The sequence below is a fragment of the Nasonia vitripennis genome, chromosome 4 (assembly GCF_009193385.2).
Source record: "Nasonia vitripennis strain AsymCx chromosome 4, Nvit_psr_1.1, whole genome shotgun sequence".
Classification (NCBI taxonomy): Eukaryota; Metazoa; Arthropoda; class Insecta; order Hymenoptera; family Pteromalidae; genus Nasonia; species Nasonia vitripennis.
In genome coordinates this window covers 20,897,756-20,919,228 of record NC_045760.1, presented here as the reverse complement: position 1 = coordinate 20,919,228, position 21,473 = coordinate 20,897,756, and the positions used below count along the sequence as shown (strand labels likewise).

At 44.0% G+C, this 21,473-nt stretch overlaps 2 protein-coding genes across 6 annotated transcripts in view; both read right to left on the bottom strand.

Annotated features, from left to right (window-relative positions):
* Nucleotides 1-5,369: 5,369 nt before the first annotated feature.
* Nucleotides 5,370-6,332, bottom strand: LOC116417276 (uncharacterized protein DDB_G0283697-like). The gene has a single exon (XM_031929736.1). It carries the CDS (start codon nucleotides 6,330-6,332, stop codon nucleotides 5,370-5,372), a length of 963 nt encoding a protein of 320 aa, XP_031785596.1.
* A 1,400-nt stretch (nucleotides 6,333-7,732) lies between these two features.
* Nucleotides 7,733-21,473, bottom strand: part of LOC100121199 (carboxylesterase clade L, member 6) — a 51,002-nt gene continuing 37,261 nt past the window's right edge. For 4 of the 5 annotated variants that reach the window (XM_031928896.1, XM_031928899.1, XM_031928897.1 and 1 more), the window contains 5 exons: nucleotides 14,248-14,689; nucleotides 12,016-12,243; nucleotides 11,021-11,442; nucleotides 9,817-10,141; nucleotides 7,733-9,283 (listed from right to left, as the gene is read on the bottom strand). In XM_031928896.1, the coding sequence (XP_031784756.1) occupies nucleotides 8,960-9,283; nucleotides 9,817-10,141; nucleotides 11,021-11,442; nucleotides 12,016-12,243; nucleotides 14,248-14,689 (1,741 nt within the window). In that variant the 3' untranslated portion in view covers nucleotides 7,733-8,959. The remainder of the gene's footprint in view (nucleotides 9,284-9,816; nucleotides 10,142-11,020; nucleotides 11,443-12,015; nucleotides 12,244-14,247; nucleotides 14,690-21,473) is intronic. The other variant, XM_031928898.1, reaches the window with a different exon arrangement.

Here is a 21,473-nt window from a genome sequence, read left to right as displayed (position 1 = left end):
ATGAGCTCGAATTAGAAGGGCCCCGCAAGCTTATTCTGCTATTGGCCCGAGATGATACTTCATTAGGCAGCTGTCGTCGGGACTACTTGCGCGTCGCGTCTGTGCACCGTCGCCGTTAAATAACGACGAGAGACATCCTGATGCGGTCGTTTGCTTTAGTCATGAGCCGCTCAACGTTGATCGCGAAAAATCAAGAAATTCCTCTCTGTGTACGCAGTCCTCTCTACCAAACACTTTTATAAAAGTATCTTGTTTGCTGTGAACTGTAGGTAAACGAATATTAGATGTGGCGAATGCATGCATGTTTGCGCTCCGGTATTTTTCTTTTTTTTCGTTTATTCCAAGCTATATACACTTCCGCACTTTTTTAGTATTATTTTTTTGTTAAAATCGATCAACGGTTTGATTTTCATCGAATTCCTGATTTGAAGCGTCAACTAGTACAATCTTGATTTAGAGCTGCGAAAATGAAGGAGTATCGAAATTGTCTAGGGTAAATGTTTTTTTTACTATTAATTTGCATTTTTATGGTTTTACCTATAATATGTTATCTGCTTATATTAACGATTCTTGCGCGTACGGTCGCAAAGTACATTTGTCCGTTGTTTTACGTGCGGGCTCTGCCAGAGGCTTTCCCACACGGCCCCCCATGGGGCGCGGGGCCGAGATACGCTCGGCCAACGCGTCGCGGCTCCACCTCGAGCACGGTTTAAGGAGGAATGCACAAGACATTTCACCAGAAACCGCACCCTCAGCTTCACCACGACTACCGATTCTCCCTTTGGCTGGCAAGGCCGCAGGGAACCCTCGGTGGGGGCCGGGACCCATCCAATCCCTAACGGCTAAGCGGGCCGCTCCCCGAGTTGAGACCGCAACTCACACGTCGAGGCCAGGGAAGAGTTCCAGACTCCGATGATGCAGAGCACCCAAGGAGACTTTCACTCAACCCCAGCCTCTAGCCCTAAGCGATGTGGGCTATCAACCACTGCCACCACGAGTCCAAACCCAGTGACCGGGGCGGGGCGGACGTAGTCCCCCCCGCGGGCCTCCCGGTCGCCCGTGGTACCGTTTAGCCTCTGGTATGAGGGCCGGTAGAGGTCTTGCCACCTCGGCACCAGCAGGCCAGCTCGGGTTCGTGGGTACGCCAGGCCCAAAGGTTAAGAACCCCCCTGCGATAAATCAACAATCACCTTTCCATACATAACAACTATAACAATAAACAACATAACATAGCAACGCAAACAGATAATAAATAACAAAACAAACAACTTTAACAACAATAAGATGCATTCATTCTTTCTTTACACATTCACACTTCATTCATATCGATTTCATTCATGTCTTCGTCATTCATCACTTCTTCGTCTAATCTCGCCTTCACCGAATCTCTCATTCTATACGCACGCTCAACATACTCACACAGACAGTCATACTTAACCTTATCTTTCAGAACCCCACTCACATCCCATTTATTCCCATCCCAAGCAATACCCATACTATCTAAATTTCTAAATCCAGCATACATATCGCACTCACACAACACATGCACCCAATCCTCTCTCGCAGCTCCACACATACATTCGGGAGTTTCATGTAGGTTCCTCTGGTGGAGGAACGCATTGAGACTCCCGTGCCCAGTCAACATATAGCAGACCCTCAGACCAGGATCGAAATAATCTCTCCTGGCTGAGAGCCGCACATCCTTAACCCATTCATACGTTACCCGTCCATTCGCACTTGCATCCCATCTCCTTTGCCATTCCTCATACGCCGCATCCTCAACTCTCTTCTTTCTCGCAAAAACATCCATACCTTCCAATTCATCATTCGTGACTAAATCATTCTCACTCATACTCAAACCCTTACGTACTTTGTAGCAGGCACTCTGTTTTAGGCATTCCAGGTCCCACGGAAGCGACCCCGCAATCACTTGCATCGCCTCCGTGGAGACCGTTTTACACACTCTCACACTCGCATACAACACCCACCTCTGACATCTATTTAATTCTTCACGCACTTTCTTTTTCCGCAATTCACCACTCCACACACTCGCTCCATACATAACAATCGGCACAATCATTCCAGTTACATACATTTTTATAGCCCTCTTTTTCATTCCCCAGTCTTTCCTCATTACTCTTCTCATCATGCCTATCTCTTTCCACACACGTTCTCTCAATCTATCTATATGCACCTGAAAATTCATACCCACACTCATATTTACACCCAGATACTTCACGTCATTCACAAATCTCAACACTCCTACCTCTCGTTCATCTACACTCACACGTACTACTCTCTGACTCATGTTCAATCCACCTTTAAGCATCATACAAACCGTTTTCTTCTCGGACACTTCCACACCAGACCTACTTCCCCATTCGTACACTACACTCATCGCTTCACTCATTCTACTCTCAATCATAGCCCTTACATTCCCTTCGATCAGCACCAACAAATCATCCGCATACGCAACTACTTTTAAATTCATTCCTTCTAACTCATTTAGCAGCTCATTCATACACAAGTTCCACAGGGGTGGTCCTGAGATCGACCCCTGTGGACAACCTCTGCTTACATTCTTCCAAATAACATTCATTCCATTGCACATACACACCTTCCTATTCCTAAAATAATTTCTCCATACCTTCATTTCCGCTTCCGTACACCCATACACAACCAGCTTCTCCAAGATCACACGCCACAACAAATAGCCAAACGCACCTTTAAAATCTACGAATACTCCTGCAACATATTTAGATTCACTCACTGATACACACTCTTTCACTCGTTCCCATGCATCCTCCGTACATTTATTCTTGACGAATCCAAACTGACATTCATTCCACTTCCCATACATACGCACCATCATTCTCGCCACTAGCATCCTCTCCAGTACCTTACCCAGGCCACTTAACAGACTTATAGGTCTGTATGACCTGGGCTCGGTCCTATCCTTTCCTGACCCTTTCAACAACACAACCACTTTGGCCTCCTTCCACTGTTGTGGAAAGAGGCCCTCACTCAAACAACCATCAAATACACATTTCACGTATTCAGGAATCACTCTACACATACATCTAATCATCTCATTCGTAATACCATCCATACCTGGCGCCTTTCTTACACTCATCAACCTCACCGCATCCATAAACTCATTCATACTAAATTCATTTTCATCAAACTCATCCACAAGCCTTTCATTCACTCCCCCTCCCTCCACGGGTATCCCGTCATCAGGAGGGAAGAATTCATTCAATAATACGTTCACACTTTCACTCCAGTCTTTCGTCCATCCATCACCAATTTTCAAAGCACTCAGAGATTCATTCTTACTTTTACCCATGCACACACTAATCACCTTCCACACGTCATCCCTACTCTTGTTTCCTACAAACTCCCTCCAATTTTTCTCTTTTGCTTCATTCATCATTTCTTTATACTCACTCACACTTGTCTTCCACTCTATCCATTTTTCTCTTACATTCGCGCCCTCTCTTCTTTTCTCCTTCTGGTATCTCTTCTTTTTCTTCGCTACTTCTCGTTTTTTCTCTTTTAATTCCTCATTCCACCATACTAATCCCTTCCTTATCATTCCTTTTTTCAGCCTAATCATGCATTCATCGTTCGCTCGCTCCATCCATTCATACAACATGCTTATCCTATCCTCCACAGAGAGACTACGGAAATTTTCAATTCCGCAGTCCTCCGCGGATGACAGGACCATTCCCCCATACACGCCCCAGTTATACTTCCTTGCATTCCATCTTTTACACACATTGTCATTCATTTCTGTCTCCCCAACCAACGCCCGTATTCTAATAAGAATCGGGTTGTGGTCGGAGATTCCCCATTCGCTTTTTATCATCCAGTCACATTGATACTGCCCTCCCTTGAGGAGAGTGACATCGATGTCACTCTCTCCTCGGGCTCCACTAAATGTGAATTCCTGGGAGGGCACATTCAAGACATCCACTCTCGCATTCATCACCCACTCTTCCAATATCTCACCTCTTTTCAGACTATTCCACGCATGGCCTTGCTATGCCATAAGCCGGATGTGGCATTCGCATCCATACCAATTAACACACACTTTCCATTCATACATCTAATCAATTTCTCCAAATACTCTACACATTCATTCATGTTTCCACTCGGTCGACAATACAGCGATACAACATACATTTCACACACACTATTTTTAAACCATACACACACCGCATCATCAAACTTACACACTTCTACTAACATACACTCACATTCACTATCGGGAACAATTACACATGCTAATCCAGATACACTTTTAAACAGACGCATCCATGAGGGCAAACCACACACACGATCGCTCCGAACATACGGCTCCTGGAGGAGACCCAATTGGATCCCCTCCCGGAGCAACCATTCACCCAAATCATACATCACCCCACTCGATTTCTGGCAATTATACTGTATAACATTTACAACGGGACACACACTTACATTCGCATCATTATTATCTACATTTGTACTAGCCATTTACACGTTTTCTCAATACGTTCAGCAGCCACACAAACTCAGGACACTCAGACCAGAAGGCTGAGTGATCCGCAGGTCTACCCCTGCGCTTGCAGTTGACGCAGACCTCGGGGCTCCGACACTCCCGGGCCTGATGTCCCACCACACCACATCGGTAACACACTTTCCCATTCTTACAATCATTCACTCTATGGTCAAATAACATACATCCATGACACCTCAACACTTTCTCATACACTCTTACTTTATATGACATCCATCCAACATACAATCTTCCATTCTTTAACAATTTTTCCTTCCATTCATTCGGCAGCTCCACAATCACGTTTCCCACTCTTGCGTCATTTCCTCTCTTTTCCCTCCTCACAATTTTCACCTTTTCTTTCACAACTTCTGTCCTCGCTAAACCATCTAGGTTTTTACGGGCTAGCTCCTCAAGTAGGTTGGCATCGGTCACCGATGAAGGAAGATCGTAAACGATCACCCTGGGGTCAAACCGTTTTGGTGCATCCGCACGCAAGCCGGCATCGCCCAGGGGACACTGGGCCAGTCGCCTCCGATCCTCCTCCGTCGCCGCCTCTACCACCACTCCTCCATTCCTTAGCATACGCACTCTATCAATTTTCACTCCAGTTTCATCACTCAAACTTTCAAACATTCTTTTTTGTACCTCCATACTCGTCAGTTTCTCATTCGCTCCTTTAACAATAAGTGCATAGCTCTTACCGGGAACTGCAGTTGATTTTGCAGAACCCTGTTGTATACCCTTCATTTCGCTCAACTCGACATTCATCCTCCCGGCCACTTTCTCACACATCACATCCACCTTCGCTTCTATGCTCTTCGCCATACCTTCAGTTATTTTTTTTAACCATTTTGTCCAAAACTTGCTTCATCATATCCTCCATACTATTCATTCGTTCATCCATAGCTGCCAATTTTTTATTAAACATTTCCTCCTGCAACTTCATCGTACTTTCCAACCTCTCATTCTCTACACTCATGCGTACAATTACGTTTTCATATCGTTCAATCCTGGCGAATATCCTGCTGGCCTCTCCCTTCGTCAGGCCTTTGCTGCCAATGACGAGCATACGGAGGCCCGCTCGGATATTCGCGAGTTCCTTCTCCAGGCTCACTTCTAAATTCCTGTCATCCTCTAAAGAGTCCTCGCCATTATCATCATCATCATCATCCTCATTTTCATTTAGCAAGAGTGCCCTTCTCTTTTCCTCTCGTTTCCTTGCTTTCCCATCTCCTCCCTTTCTCTTCGCTGTTCTATTCCTCTCTTTCTCTTGTGATAATTTCAGATACTTCCTACTCTCACTTCCCTCATCCCCCATCTTCACCTCCGCTGTCTTGTCAATCCTTCTTTTACCTAATTTCAACTCACCTAGATCCATTTTCTCTGATTCTGCCTTTACCGTTGCTACGTCCATGCGTCCATCATTCGACCTATGTCCGCTTTTAACCGGCTTTTCATTTCCCGCCTGCGTTTTGCATCCCCTCTTCGTCTTGCTTCGCAAGTTCCTTCCAAGAGGAACATGCTGCCATGCTTCCCCATCTTCCTCCTTACTTTCCCCTCCTGAAGCAGCGCTCGAAGAGCTCCCATTGATGCGCCCAGAGGACCCACATAGAGCAGATCGAGAGCGAACATCAGGAGGAGTCTCACGTTTGCTCTCAGGCGCTTCGTTTTTCCTATCCTTCCTCTCCCTCTCATTCCCTGATCCTTCAATCGCCGATTCCTCCCCCTTTTGCGTTTCGTATTCCGAGGCTGTTTTTAAATTGTCTGTCATCTTGTTCGTACCGCCCACCATATTAGCCGAAGCCGTACGGTGAGCGTTCAATTCTCGGCACGAAACAGGCGGTCCACCGGGGATACGGCCCTACCCCGGTAAGGCAAGTACATCCCGTCAGCCGCCACAGCCAACGGGGGTTGGTGGGCTTGGGACTCCTCGCCCAGGAGCCATTCATCCCATAGCCACCCACCTGAGCGTAGGATTGGGGGGGTTTTATAGAGGACCCCACCTCGCGGCCAGGCGATTAAGCCAAGCCCCCGCTCCCCACATCGTCAACGTACCAACGCCACGCCCTGCGAAGGTTGTTGAAGACGGTGCAAGGTTTACGGGCCAAGCGACGGCGCTCATCGCTTGGGACTAGGAACCCCGGGGTTGTCAAGCCCGGTGGCTTCCAATCCGGCGCTTCGGTTCGCGTTCCCACACTTCTCAGGGTCTCCTTTCCGCTTTCGCGGATCGGTACCTGAGAGTGGGGTCGGCTAGCCAAAGCACCGCATCCTCCACCACTTCCTGGGTTAGGATCACTTTAGCGGAACAAGGGTTCGCTTGCGCAAACTCCTGAACTCGGGACCCCTCGGCGCGACAAGCCAGTGATCGTGAGGGGGGGTCGCAAAGTACATATAGCGCGGCTAGCGACCTAATTGCTTCTTTGGGTCGAAAATTTCGCGTGATTTATACGATGACAGTGATTATCTCTTCGCAGCGCCGCGAATTATCTCCTGATCGTAACCATTTTTCCGCGCGCGCTTTATAGCAACTCCGTGCTACTCTCGCGTAATGTTAATTCATGATCCACAAGGTTGATTCGGAAAATTGAAAGACCAGTTATCAGTGGCGTATCTCACTCGAAGTTTTTCATCATAGAGTTAGAATTCGTCTAATATGAGCTTTCACTTTTTATAGTTTTCCGAGCATTCCGAGACGAAAATTGCCTTGGGGATTAAGAGGGAGGTCACGTAAGATACAACGGCTTTTGAAGATTTGATGCTGACTCGCGAGAAAAAGTGTGTGCGCCGCGCGAAATGTGTTCTCTCTACTTTTTTTAATGCTTTCTCACGCTTTTACCCCGTTATTTGATGCACAAGCTCACTGGTAATATGAAATTCAACTCCTATGCAACTGATGAACTGGATAAATCGAGGTTATCCGCAAATACTATATGGCCGTAATTCAAATGGCCATCTGTAAAATGTTTGCATATTTTCTCTTGTTCGTTGCTGCGTGCGCAGGCTGTGAAACAATATATTATGTTGTAAATCAGCAGTTAATATTTAACACAGCCGCAATGTTTGATGAAATCAAGCCCAGGGCGAATTCACTACGAAATTTTCTCGGAAATTTTCTATACAAAGCAGAATTTCATTTGCATACCGGATTCGTCGGGCATCGGGGAAAATAAACAAAGCTTCTGCGGCGCGGTGTTGAAGTACAAAATGTCTTTTATTCAATGTCCAGGGAGAAAGAGTATACAAATGGCGCCTACGAGAGTGCGTTAACGGCAGACTCGAATGTACAATATTCAGTGCGCACATACGCGGCGTACATGTATATGTCGCATGCATACATCATACGAAGCCGCATTGGGAGTGGAATTCTCCTTATTTTTCGATTGACTCGCCTATTTACATAAATTTCATACTATAATAAAGGACAGCATTCGCCCGTCTAAAAATGGCGCGTATTGATGCTGAGACGGACATTTCCATTAGAATTAAAATGAAAATTTACGGCGTATCTTGAAAACAGCTCCTAAATATTTATTGTACAACGAAATCCCCACATTTACACTAGCGAGATGACCGAAACTTTTTCCCGCCACTGTTTGTATGAAGAATAACTAAATATAATCAGGGCGCATTGTGCATGAAAGAGATTACAGAAATCAGGTGCGCAGCAATAACTTTGGTTTTCAATGTATATGTACATGTGCATAAGTAGTATATTATATCAGTCTGTTATTTAAACTAGCTTAGAAAAGTCATCGTGCGTAGAGAAAGTAGAAAAGAGTACGAATTACAAAAAGACTCTTCGAAAAATTCACTATAAAGCCTATACGTTTATTTGTTGCTCCCCACTCAAGAGAGTAAATTAACTAGTAAAACTACGCTAACGGCATATAATATTTCACGCTCATCGCGGCGGAGCGAAATGTTCCATCTCTCTCGCGTACAAGCGTGTGCAGCGCGCGTCGGCAGTATAACAGAGCGACGGATCAATCGATGGTCGGATACTCGAGCAAAGTAAAAACTCGCCCGGTCCGATCCCGTCCCCGGTCAATGCTCGAGAGCACCTGGAATATCGGCTCACTGCATATTTCCCACGCCCTATACGCGGGCGAATCAATCAAAATTGGCTCGCAACACAAAGCAAAGTCCGACGTAGGAGGGCGGGCAAAACGAAAGAATCCCTGGATGTTTCCATTATCGTCGACTAAAGCCATGGAGAGAGTACACGCGCGCGAGCGCCACAGCGCACATGCAAAGGGTAACGAGTCCCTAACAATGTCATCGCGGCTGCAGCCTATATAGCTATAAGCTCGACACAAAGTTCGGCGCAAAAAAGAGGAAATAACAAAAGTCAAAGTCGGTCCAGTCGATTCTCCGCTCGTAAAAGAAGTAGAAGAAGATGCCGCTCCTTTGATGTCGCTCTCAGAGCTTCGTGACCGCCGCGTCGACCCCTGCGCGTCTGATCAACGGTATGCGAGTAGAGACGGCTTCGTCTGGTAGCGGCATTTTCTCTCGACGAGCCAGCAGCCGCTGGTACGTCTCGTTGTTGTGAAGTTGGTTAGTCATCGGCACGACGACGTTGGGTTTACACTGGCGGGGCTGAGTACCTGCGCCACCGCTGTTCGGAGGCGACGTGGGCTTGATAATGATGCGTGGCAACTTCGCGTTACCGCGTTCTGGGATGTGTCGTGGCCGCGGGTAGTCCAGTTGATCGATGCTGCCAAACGCTGCCTCCTCCTTTGTCGTCTGTTGAACGAACGCATCAGTCTTTTATCTCTAAATTTTAAATGGGAATCGCTCATGTCTTGCAAATGCTCTTATGACATCTATAGGTTGGTTGGGTATCAAAGAACTCTCCGTGAGGGATTCGAGAATGCTCTTTGACGGATTTTCTTCTCGGTTCGTGATTTTATGTGAAAGAAGCTTCGGAGTCGGGTAACGAGGTTTTTTCGAAGCAATAACAGCTTTCGACATTTAACGCCAACAAAGGGCTCCGTCGTGCGGGTTCTTTGATTGCGCGCATGAATTAACGCGTCACCGCGTCGCTCAACGGAATATAACGCGAAGAATAAATTTTGCGAAATCATGTATTATTGCGCTTCACGAGGCGCGCTCGGATAATCGCGTTATTTTATAAATGTGTGTAAACATAGCCTGAATCACTCACCCGACGTACAACAGACCGAAGCATTACAATTTCAAATGTGTTTACGAACATTTGCAATGTTGAGCGACTCAAAGATAATTAATACTCTGTGGTGTATGAAAAAAAAACTCACCTGCGATTCCTGATTGCACTCGATCCTCGGCGTGATGACTATTCTCGGCTCGCTCCTAGCCCCAGGGATGAGCAGAGGTTCTCTTTGAGCCCCGTGAACCGGACAGACTGGAAGACTCGTGGCACTGGACAGCGAGTGTTTGTGATGCATCTGGGAATTGCTGCGGCTGTCATCAGAGGCCTCGGCGAGACTCGGCACCGACTGATTCTTCGGCGAATCCGTCTTTTTGCGCAGCGGACCCACGTGCAGATTCGTCGTCACAGCGAGAATCGGCGAGTCGTCCTCTTCCTCGTTCTCGTCGCGATCCTCCACGCAGTCCAGGCTTCTGCAAGTTCGAGAGTTCGTTTTTACAGAGATTGTTCACTCTAATCGTGTATATATGAGGCATTCTACGAGAAGTCGGACACTTCGTGGTCGAAAAATCGAGCTCTTTCAATTTTGAGGGCACGCTAATTACTAATTACCAAAAAATAGCCTTTATTGTACCCTGGGTAATTTATTACTTGGCCGAGCGCCATTATTTTTTCCGGCATAAATGAAAATCGTCGAAAATGGGAAAACATGCCTGAAAAGCCAGAATTTTCACCGTTTACTTTGATTTCCATATTTTTGACGATTTTTACCCTATTTTAAATTGCTTGCAACTTTCGATAGAGATGGTCGTTTTTTCAATGATTTGTTTTTAAATTCAAGATCTTGGGTTCCGCTGTTCATTGATGCCGGAAAAATAATGATTATTCTAGGCCATTTTTTGATAATTAGTGATTGGCCCGTAACTTTTTGTTGGCATAGGGTTTGGAGGTGGTACCTATGTTTTTTATATATTGTATGGCCAAGCGCATGTAAAAAACTCGGTGTGGTCAGTGTGCCCTCCAAATTGCAAAAGCTCGATTTTTCGACCGCGAAGTGTCCGGCTTCTCGTAGAATGCCTCATATAGATTAACACGCGATTTGTGAACGCAAAAAATGAGCATCAACTTTGATGGGGATTTTTTAATCTAAAGAGAAGAAGGCCGATCGCTGCGGAATCGGCCGAGCAATCGTAGACTCGAAAAAGCAATCTCAAATCCGCGAGTGCGGCAGTAAATCCTCGGTCAGCCTCTCCCCGAGCCGAGAACGAGCGCTGCGCAAGTCCCCGGCATCTTACATCAGCAGAGCTTTCATCGCGGCGCTAATCGCGAGTGTTAACATTGCGGCGACATACCTCGAGGTGCCGTATATTCTCGGCGGCGGCGACGGCGGCGACAGCGGCTGTCGATGATGGCCCTGGGGCGGTGGCATATGCTTCGGGCTCGCGGCGACACTCGTGCCGATGACGAAGGAGGCATTGGGCGGTAGAGACCTACGCTTCTCGATGTCCGGCAGCACCTTCGGGTAATTGCGCCGTCTGATCGTCCTGAGGGCCTCCTCGTGACTACTACTCGCTGCCGCCGCTGCTGTCTCAGACGACGTGGCGGGACTCGTCGTTACGTTCTCCTCGCGGTTGGTTACGTTCACGTCGGCTGAATGAAAAGGGGCCGCGGGCGGAGAGCCGAAAGTGAGCAATCGCGGGAGCGTCGTCGAGCCGCCCGCGGCCATCAGCGCCGGCTGCTGCCGCTGGCTCCTCACCTCGACGTCTGTCGGCTGCTGAGAAGAAATGGGACAATTTTTTTTATTCCTCTCTCACTCTCTTTGAGCTCTGCTTATCGTCGTTTGCGTCTGCGGCACGGGATGTTTGTTTTCTTTTTGTTTTTTTTTATGTATGAAGTAAGAGTGTTGTTCGCGTGCGCGCATAGCCGACATTAAAACGGACAGCTTTGCTTTAGCGAAACAGAAGCCGTTTCAACTCGGTTCGAACGTTGAAACGTTTTTATTTTTTTAACGTAGTTTTTTCAGCAGAGCTATATTCTGTTTGCAACATGGATGGATTTGCTCTGAAAATACTCGTTCGAAAAGTAACAAAACTGCGCGGAAAAATCTCTTGTTAATATTGCTGAATAGTTAGATAAAATTTTGTGAAAAATATTAATTGAGCTTGACTGATGATTGAGCAGCATTTGCCCTACCAATCGAGGAGTTTTTCCGGAGCTCGGAATTACAAATTCAATTCCCGATCGATTAACGTACATCTAAACGCCGTGGATTTGATCCGGTTATCATTCGCAGGGGCCGGCTGCAGAATAAATCCATTACAAAATAAAAAAAAAATCAATTTTTTACCAAATGTTTTTGTTGAACCTGCTGATGCACGGGGAGCCGGGACTTCATCCTAGGATTGATTTTCGCGTAGAGGCTGCTGGCGCTGCCGGAATCCGATTCGTTTATTCTCGCTGCCGTGGAAATGGCTTTAGCTGCGCTGCCGCTCGGAAGCTTGTCCATCGGTAGGGGATCACTTCTGGAATGATGATGCTCGATGACCACTATGCTGGGGCCTTCTCTTGCTTCTTTCTAAAATTTGTTCGATGTGTTTAATTGCGAAGTATGATAATACTTAACGGAAGATTGTAATTCTGTCACTCCTCGGCAATGCGAATTAAGTCGCATTCTCGACTTTTCAGGGAATCACAATTTTAGTAACGTGGGATACATGAAACAATTCTATAGTTTCGAAATTTTTTTCCTTATCCTGGAATAGTTCGTAGACAATAATGGACTGAAATCATTTTGCCGATGATAAATTAATTTTCTTGTTAATTCCAGCATATCGCGAATTTTGATAAAAATTGTATTATTGTAAGCATTTCAAACGTGGACTCAACTGAGTTTGCCGGACACAAGTTATGTTGTATTGGAAAAGTGAGCCAGAACATTCTATTATAATTTAATATTTTATGAATGTGAGGTTAATCATCTTTAAAAAGTATTATGTATAATGTAAGAGCCCTGCGCAATTCCTTTAAATTGAAATGTCAAATGAGAAAATGGAAGGGACTTCATGAAACTCTATAGAACGTAGTAGGCCTTGAAAGCTAGATGAGCAGAACGTACAGCGAAACTCCATTCAAGCATAAAACAATTTCGCCAAGGCCTCGGTAGAGCTTTGCACTGGCTTTCCTTATGTATACAGATCGCGCGAGCGAATGCGCCGCTGGTGCAATATCCTGTTGGGAAAAATGCAAGCGTTTCTAATAGAAGCCTGCTCTAGCTGTAACCGCAATTGTAAGAAGGAGGGAGGGAATGAGAGAGAGAGAGAGAGAGAGAGAGAGAGAGAGAGAGAGAGAGAGAGAGAGAGGAGTATGGGGGAGAGTTGGGAATAAAGATAGGCCAGTAAAAGAAAATCTCTCGGAGACTCTCCCTGAATCTTAAATAAAAAGTTGGCTATATAATAATCATGGAAAACGGCTGAATGTTTTATTTTGCGCGGATTTCCATTCGGCGCTTACAAAGTTGATTGCAAAGAGTCCCTTTTGCCATCGACTGGGATTATGGGTAAAATACTTTGACGGAAAATCCACAAAACGTTGTGTGTTTTTAAAATTCGCTTTCAAAATGTTCCTCTTCGCCGGGGTTATCTCCGGTCACATTTTTAAACTAAACTGAAAGCACTCACGAGGACGCTGTATAATACTCCAAAGAAAACGGTTGTCAATATTTTCGAAATACTCGCCCAGAACATGTTATCCCAAAGTCGATTGCATTCTAAACTTTTTTTCCATTTACGCGTATTTTAGTCGCGTCATCTCCTTTATTCCCGATAAAAAGGGCTTCCGAAAAATTGTAAGCCTCTGATAAAAATGTATATTATCTCTTCGTCACTTCGTGTCCATCAATAAAAAACGCTATTATAAGTGTAAGTTGTAAGCGTGATAATATTTCTTTTACGCCCTTTTCAACGACGATAAGCAAATTAATTTTAAGCTTCAACATTTTAAAGGCAAACTCACTTTCAAAAGTTCTTTAAAAAGTTTTATCAGGATTAAGCACGATGAAGATTTTATAATGAGTTATAAATTTTAAGGCCCTTATTATTCAGAGCAAGCATTCAAGCATTTTGAATACAACATTCAACTTAAAACCAAAGGATCTCGGGCGTAATAAGGGATAACACAGCACAAAACAGGAACGTATAACTGTATAATACAGATACTTCTCGTCGGGATTCAGTATGCAGATCAGTTGGTTATAAACAGGCTGGAGCGTGATCTTCTGACAACAAATTATTATACGAAATGGCTTGTAAGTACATATATTTAAACTAAATTATGTATTCCTCGAAATTGTCAGAGTTTAATAACGCATGTAACTGCAGTTATGACAGGCATGCAAATATGTAACCCCTTCTTTCATCTTCAACAAATAATCTTTGCCTGGAAGATTTCGATGGAGCATCTTCTCTAATCTAATTGATTTGATCGTCACAAAGTTCTCTTCGAGAAAATAAACGGAAGAGTTCACTTGAACAGATTCGCGCGTACACACACACACACACACACACTTAACCTCTCTCCTTACCTCTCTCCTTGCCTCGCGAAGTTCGTCGGGCTGGAACTCGGCCGGCTCGCAGTACTCGGACGTCCCGAGAATGGTCCCCGCATCCTCGAAGGAGTTGAGATACTCGCTCGAAGCTCCAGGAGCGCTCCTCGCGAGCTCGATAGGTATTTGATTGAGGACGGAGTCGGTGCGGGTGGCCGGGGTTGCGTCCACCGCGACGGAAACTTTGCCCGGCTTCTCCCTGGCTCCGCGAACACCTGGTCGCACACGGATCTGACGGCTCTCCTCGTAGAGGGCAGCCTCGTCGAGCCTACGCTGACGCAACTCCTCCTCCGCCTCCTCGTGGCTGGACGGCACGTCGAGGTGGTGCTGCTGCTTCTTGTGCTGTTGTTGCTTCATGAGTTTCTCGCGGTGCTCCCGCTGCAGCGTCTCGCGGGTCTTGCGCAGGAAACGCGGCGAGCATCTGTAAGCGGGCGAGGGATGAGATTTTGATGAGCTGTCGACGGGCCAAATTTCGGAAAGTTAGTTGCGAAGGCTTTTTCTCGAGGGGGGGGGGGGATACTGCAGTATTTCCACTTCAGTGGAGATTACGACAATAAGCTGAAGTTTGCCAATTTATTTCATGGATGCGTTATTTCATCGATCACGAGAGTGTATTCTTTGCATACATCGCTGGAGGATAATTTCAATCGAGATATCGTAGCTATACGAGTTCTCGGTCGCGTTTTTTTTCTGAAAAAGCGTTGTACAGTTTCATGGCTAATCAATGCTTCGGTTATTCACCGAAATGAACGAGTATTAATTCATGTACTATAATTGAAGAGCAGTTATATTATCATCTGTTGCAATTCGCGTAAATTTTCGACTGCAAAGTATTTAGTTGAAAGCCCATTGAGTGACCTACATAAAGGATAGTCTGTTTATCTGATGTGGGGTCGAAAGAAGGTACATTAAATCTCTCGGAACTAAACAATGGGATTATACTCACAGTTAGGAAGGTAATTATAGCTTACAAACTTTTCGGCTTAATATAGTATGGCACATGTCAAGCACTTCCGATTGACCTAGTTTTCAATCCAATTTCACTACAGGGAGAGAGACTCCAAATTTGAAATTTAATCCCGTTTCTATATTTGCTCTTCATGCATAATGCTCGGACCGACGCATTTCCTGCTTTCAGGGTACTGGCAAAGTTACATTTTGTTTAGTTCATTGATTTCGAAAATTCAATATTATTGTTTGCATCGCATCGAAATATTTACACAGCGATATGTTCGACAAAATATTCGATGCATTGTATACTGCAGGCCAACGTTTTCGAAGAAAGAATTTTCAATGAACTCCTGATTATGGTGAAATTCTCTACTGTTTCGCAATAATTAAATCGATATATCGTATAGCGCATTGTTTTCATTGCAGAGAAAAGCTGATATTCTCATTTAACAGGGGCACAGCTTTGAAAGTTCAGAGAACCGGACACTCTAGCTTGGGAGATTCAGTTCAAAGGCGAAATCAAGCTGGTGGGTCGGGAATTAAAATTTGACGGTATCCTCGTGGCGTAGCGCTACACACTCGCGATCAAAAATGCAAATCTCCATTACGCGAAACCGCACGGGCACTGCAATTTTTAAGGCTCTTTCTGCCGACACTCTTGATGGCCAAAACTGAAAACAACAATGTTGAAAATGTTCACTCTGGAGCAGATTCGCGAATTCGCTGCTGTTAAATTTATGAAACACTACAGCACTAGATTTTCTTGCTGCACCGACGAGAACGACTGTGGCCTAAGAGCAACGAAAATGTTGAGGCTCTCGTTCGAAGTGAACGGCTCTATGCGAGCGTTGTGTATCTACAATTTTAAATGCACCAGTTTCTCGCAAATACGTAAAGAGCTATACCCTGTTTTACCTAGTATGTGGAACATAATTTGAATAAATCATTATTAAGCGGGGGTTAATATTAATCATAACCTCTCTGTCTCTTTAACTATAGCGAAATTCAGCGCGCATCGGGCTTGATATTTTTGTGTATGCGCTTTTTTGTCACATTCTAAAAAGCACTTGAACTTCGACAAATATTTGTACACTCTATTTGCATATGTATCTGGTTCGATATTGTTCTTTCTAAAAAACACATCAATACAATAGGCTATGTAGTCTTCAATTTTTGAGGTTAGATAATATTATATTTTATCGCTATCAATCTTTTATAATAAATTAATTAATACAAACGAAATCTGAGATTTAAAGCAATACAAAACTAAATGCAATTGTTTTTATCTCGTCGTTAACGTTCAATCTCAAATATTAAATTTTAAATGTTGGTGCCATGAAAGCCGGACATGCATCTCTTAAAATTTAAGAATAAAATTTCTTATTTACGTTCCTAAATTCTTAAACCTGGCGACCAAATACGGCATTAATTGGCTTCACAACATTCGGCCATTACTTTTTTAATAGAGGAGATTTCGCGTTGAACGCACTGTAAAAATTAAATTTGAAAATGACGATTCAGAACAATGTTGGAAGCAAATAATTGTAGCTTAATTTTTTAAATATAACTTTTCAACTCGCATAACATGGGGCATTACGAACTAAAAACACGGTATATCGACGGTTGGGAGAAAGAACTAGTTAATACTTCAGCGGAATCTCCGGTACACTAAAAAAAACACTGTCGTTTCTGCTGTAAAGTTCGGTAGTTTTAACCGTTCTGCCACCGTAACGACTGTTCAGTAAGAACAACGGTGTGCCACTGGTAATTTTGGCGAGTCCCGACTCGTAAAATTGGTCGATTATGCGGGACATCAGCAGAAACGACCGAAATGATTCTTAAAAACTGCTGAACTCTACGGTAATTTTGGCGAGTCTTCGTACAATGACGGATTACTGGTGCGAGTCAGTTAAAAAGGCTGTGTTTTTTTTTCAGTGTAACCAGGTATTTCAAAAAGGCAGGTACTTGTATTTCTTCAATTAATTTTTCAATTTGAAATATTAGAGTTATATCATATGGCTTAGGTAGAAAAAAAGAGTTCAATTATGCCATCCACCCTTGAACCACTCCCCCCCCCCCCCATTCCCTTACACGACTCCTCTAATTAACCATTAATAGATACACCTATTCAAGGTTTGAGGGGTGGACTGTTTACTTAGAAAATACTACAATCGTGCACTCCACCTCTCCAGACGCGTCCGAACCTTCCATCACCCTTTGACTCCGCTCCACTTATTAACTATCAATATAGATATACCACCCATTATCATGAAAAAAAGTATACCAAGTATTTCAAATTTCGATTAACGCATCTCATTCATATCAATCTAGCGGCGCTCATCGGAAACATTTTGAAAATTTTGAAAATTTTGAAATTTGTATTTTCGTGAATTTTTCATGATTTTATCTCCCCAATTCTATTTTCACCCTTTAAGAGGCACACCACCTTGGAAATTAAAATCAAAATTTTTCATTAAAAATTTATAAATACTTATATAAATAAACCAATTTTTTTTACTATTCTTAGACAGAATTACCTTTATTTTGATGGTTTTAGACCTTCTATATACCTCTATAATACCTACGTATAGTTGGGAGTCCATGATTCACTGATTCCATAGAAAAAGTTACATGATAATTATGTTAAAATTAATCAAAAATTGATGAAAAAATCATTAATATGCTTATAAAACTTTTTCTATGAAATTTCAACCAAATCCCCTCATTCATACCATAACTAATGTACTTTTAAACAATATTCTGGAGTTTGAGCTCATTTGGGCCATTCGTTTTTTTTTGGAATCTTACGGTCAGTGAATCATGGACTCCCAACTATACGTAGGTATTATAGAGGTATATAGAAGGTCTAAAACCATCAAAATGAAGGAAATTCTGTCTGAGAATAGTAAAAAAATTGGTTTATTTATATAAGTATTTATAAATTTTTAATGAAAAATTTTTATTTTAATTTCAAAGGTGGTGTGCCTCCTTAAGGGGATGTCGTCGTTAAAAACACTGTTTTTCTATTACATAAAACTTTTTGAATAAAGTTTGCAAATAAAAAACCGAATCTGTATAGCGCTGCAGTTTTAATTTTAATGAATCGTTATACCAAAAGAAAATTTCGATCGGACTTTTTGTTTTTCTAGAAGTTTGGAAATACAAAATACTCCGTGGCGGATTTGCGAAGCTTTTGGAACGACACCCCCTTAAAATGAAGAATGATTGCAACAAGAAGGGGGGGGGGTACCTGGTTCTTCAGCTCAATCACTGAAATACCTTGTTTCTTAAGTCATTTTCCGAAATACCTGCTTTCTCATGTCTTTTTTGAAATACCTGCGGTTTCCGGAGACTCCGTTGAACTAACTAGTTCTTCCTCCCAGTGGTCGATAACTTGACCTATCCTTAACTAACTAACTGATTTTTAAACTCATTAAAATTACAGCCGTCACATTAGCGCAAAAGACTAGCACGAGACGCGCTTATACTCTCAAACCGCAATATCTCAGCGTCGGTGGTGTCGAAAAACTCGGCGCATCAGCGATTCGACTCAGCTCAGCATCGTCGGAGGAGCTATAGATTGCTCTCGATGTCGCGTAAATTGTTTATTAGTTCCAAGAAAAATGGCACCAAGCTGATTTAAAAGGAATGAACGCGTTTAGTTGCAGGTAGAATATTCGCTTCACCTCTCACAGAATTCCGCGTGCGTTCCGGTACGTTAATTTATGCCACATCATTAATTATACAGCGAAAGCGAGCGGAATGCAAAAATGCTCGGGTACGCGTGTGTCGAGGCGATGGAAATGTCCCGGCTAGTTGCACGTTTAACTCGCGTTAGCCAAAGATCGAAGGATAGAGGAAGCGATCATCGAATAATTATATCGGTCACTTGCTTCTGCTGAATTTCGACACGGCCTGATGGAGGATCCTTCCATTAAGAATGCGTGAGGCCAACTCGAGACAAATCGAGATTCATCTCGACTATTCGTGACACTACGATACACTACGCGGGATCCCATTTCGATTTTATTATGACCTGACTTATTTTGCGTAACACCTTCACAACCATTAACTAGCTATTACCCGTGCTTTGCTTCAGATAATGAAATCCTGCATATGTTAGCGAGCTTAAAAAAGCCTTCGATAATATGCTGCACAAAAAGCGTTCGAAAAAACGTTTCATATGAAAATATAAACTAGAAATTAAACGTGAATCATTGAGAGCAAAGTAAATGAAAAATTATATTATTAAATTACAATTTAATACGCCCGATTATTTTATATTTACCGCCCGTATTGTGTAAGTAGTTTATGCGCGAAATATGGGAGATGTTAATGGTGAAAATTATGCATGGAAGCTTAAAACGACCGGCTGGGAAATACGTTCATGATGGTCGGATATTAACACGGCGAACGGTTATAATCAAAGTTTTTTAACGAAAATTGATTTTCAGAATAATTAACTGCTTTTTGCGTTATAATAACTTTGAAGCAGTCATCCCATAATTACTCCATTGGCTGCAGTAACGATTGAAGCTCTAATAATTAGTCTCGCTACTCTATCCAGAAAATTTTGTCGAATCGTCATTTAACTTGAACTGAACTATATTCTAAATAGCATAAAATAAACTGGCATCAGCATATAGTTCAGCTATGGAATTTATTTTGAACTGATATCCTTAAGCAAAATTTTTCCAATATCCAAAAGTCCTTGAAATGCCAAGACAAGTGTTTCATTCGCTCGAATTCTTCAGCAAAGAAGAATGAAAGCTTTTTTCCATTACCGCTACCTTCTCGGAAGAAGTAAACCATTCGATAAGTAAGTCCATTGTCTTCGACAAAGTCGAAATAGTAATTTTAAATGTGAGGAACTTCGGCGAGAAGCCAGTCAAAAACAAAGCGAGATGAACGAAGCTCGTAGCAAAGAAAAGAGGGAAAGAAAAGAAAAGGAATGAAGCAGCGGAGAATTCGAGATACGTTCGCTGGCTGTTGTCGGCCTTTGTACATTGGCTTCCGAAACTTCGCAGCGTCGCGAGCGACAGTTTCCTTCCCCTCCCTCGCATCGCGTGTACAGGTATGTATCGGCTATCGCGGGTGCACTTATCTGCTCATTAACTAAATAGCCCGCTGCAGCCGCTATATTGATACTTGATGAACTTTTAACGCTGCCGCGCACGCAGAAGTTAGCCGCGATAACTTTTACACACAGCTGGCGAGCTTGATACAAGGGAGCACCCCTTGTCGCGCGTTCGATTGTACTTGATAACGTAGTGGACTTCTTCGCTTTCGAAATTATAAAGCTTTGCGACGAAAAGCAGTGTAAATCGCAGCATGAAGTAATCTCGTAACAACGGTAACATAATCGCGCATGATCGCCCCGTCGGCCTCGCGGACGCGGAAAAAAATCGAATCCAAGACGGGCGCCGAGTGCGATCCTCCTGCAGCCTCGCGCACGCGAAAAGCTGCTCGGCTCGTTCGGTCCTCATTAATTAAATAGCTCTCTTATTCACCTCCCGCCCCCAGTCGCAGTGCAGCGCTCGGTGTTATTATTTGTTATTAGCCTGTTCGCATTGTCGTAAGGAGCAGAGGAGCGGCTGGCGGCAAAGTGGCTCGAGAGAGCACGTATTCCAATGGGCCGTTAACGGCGGCGGTGCACGAAACCGGAAGCGGCTCTTAAAGCCCCCCGCGTATAATCTCGCTGGATGCGCGCACTCAGAAGGCGGAGGAAGGCACAGGAGAGAATGGCTGGAAAAGGAAGGAGCAGGAGATCAACAATGGCGAGAGCAAGCGTCGGGTCTGTGATTCTCCGAGGCGCGTCTCGCTTTGTGCTTTCAGTGTGGTTATACGCGGAAAGAAGAGCTCGCGAGAGAGCGAGAGCCAGAATAGAGAAATAGAATAGGGGGCGCGAAAGGGACAAAGTTAACGCGGCGGATGTTTGCTTGGTCGTAAAAGTTTCGCGGCTAATTTTTCAAAGGGCTCTGACATCTCAACGCCACGTGTGTGCCATGCAGCTCGCGTCGTGCGAATCCGCGTCGCGTGCTGAATAATTATTTCGCTTCCAAAGTGCAAAAGTCGCGTGTATTTATTATATATGTGCCCGCGCGGCGGCGGCGATCACATTTCAATTACCCGTCCTCTCTCTCTCTCGCGCGCGCGCGCGCTCAAAACGACCAACAGATAACGCTTCGACGAATCGTTAAAGAGTAACAAACAGCGATTGATCAAACAGTGCTCGGACAGTGATTAAATCATCG

What these genes read in the sequence shown, in the direction of transcription:
- LOC116417276 (XM_031929736.1), bottom strand. Translation starts at nt 6,332, where the DNA reads ATGGTGGGCGGTACGAACAAGATGACAGACAATTTAAAAACAGCCTCG.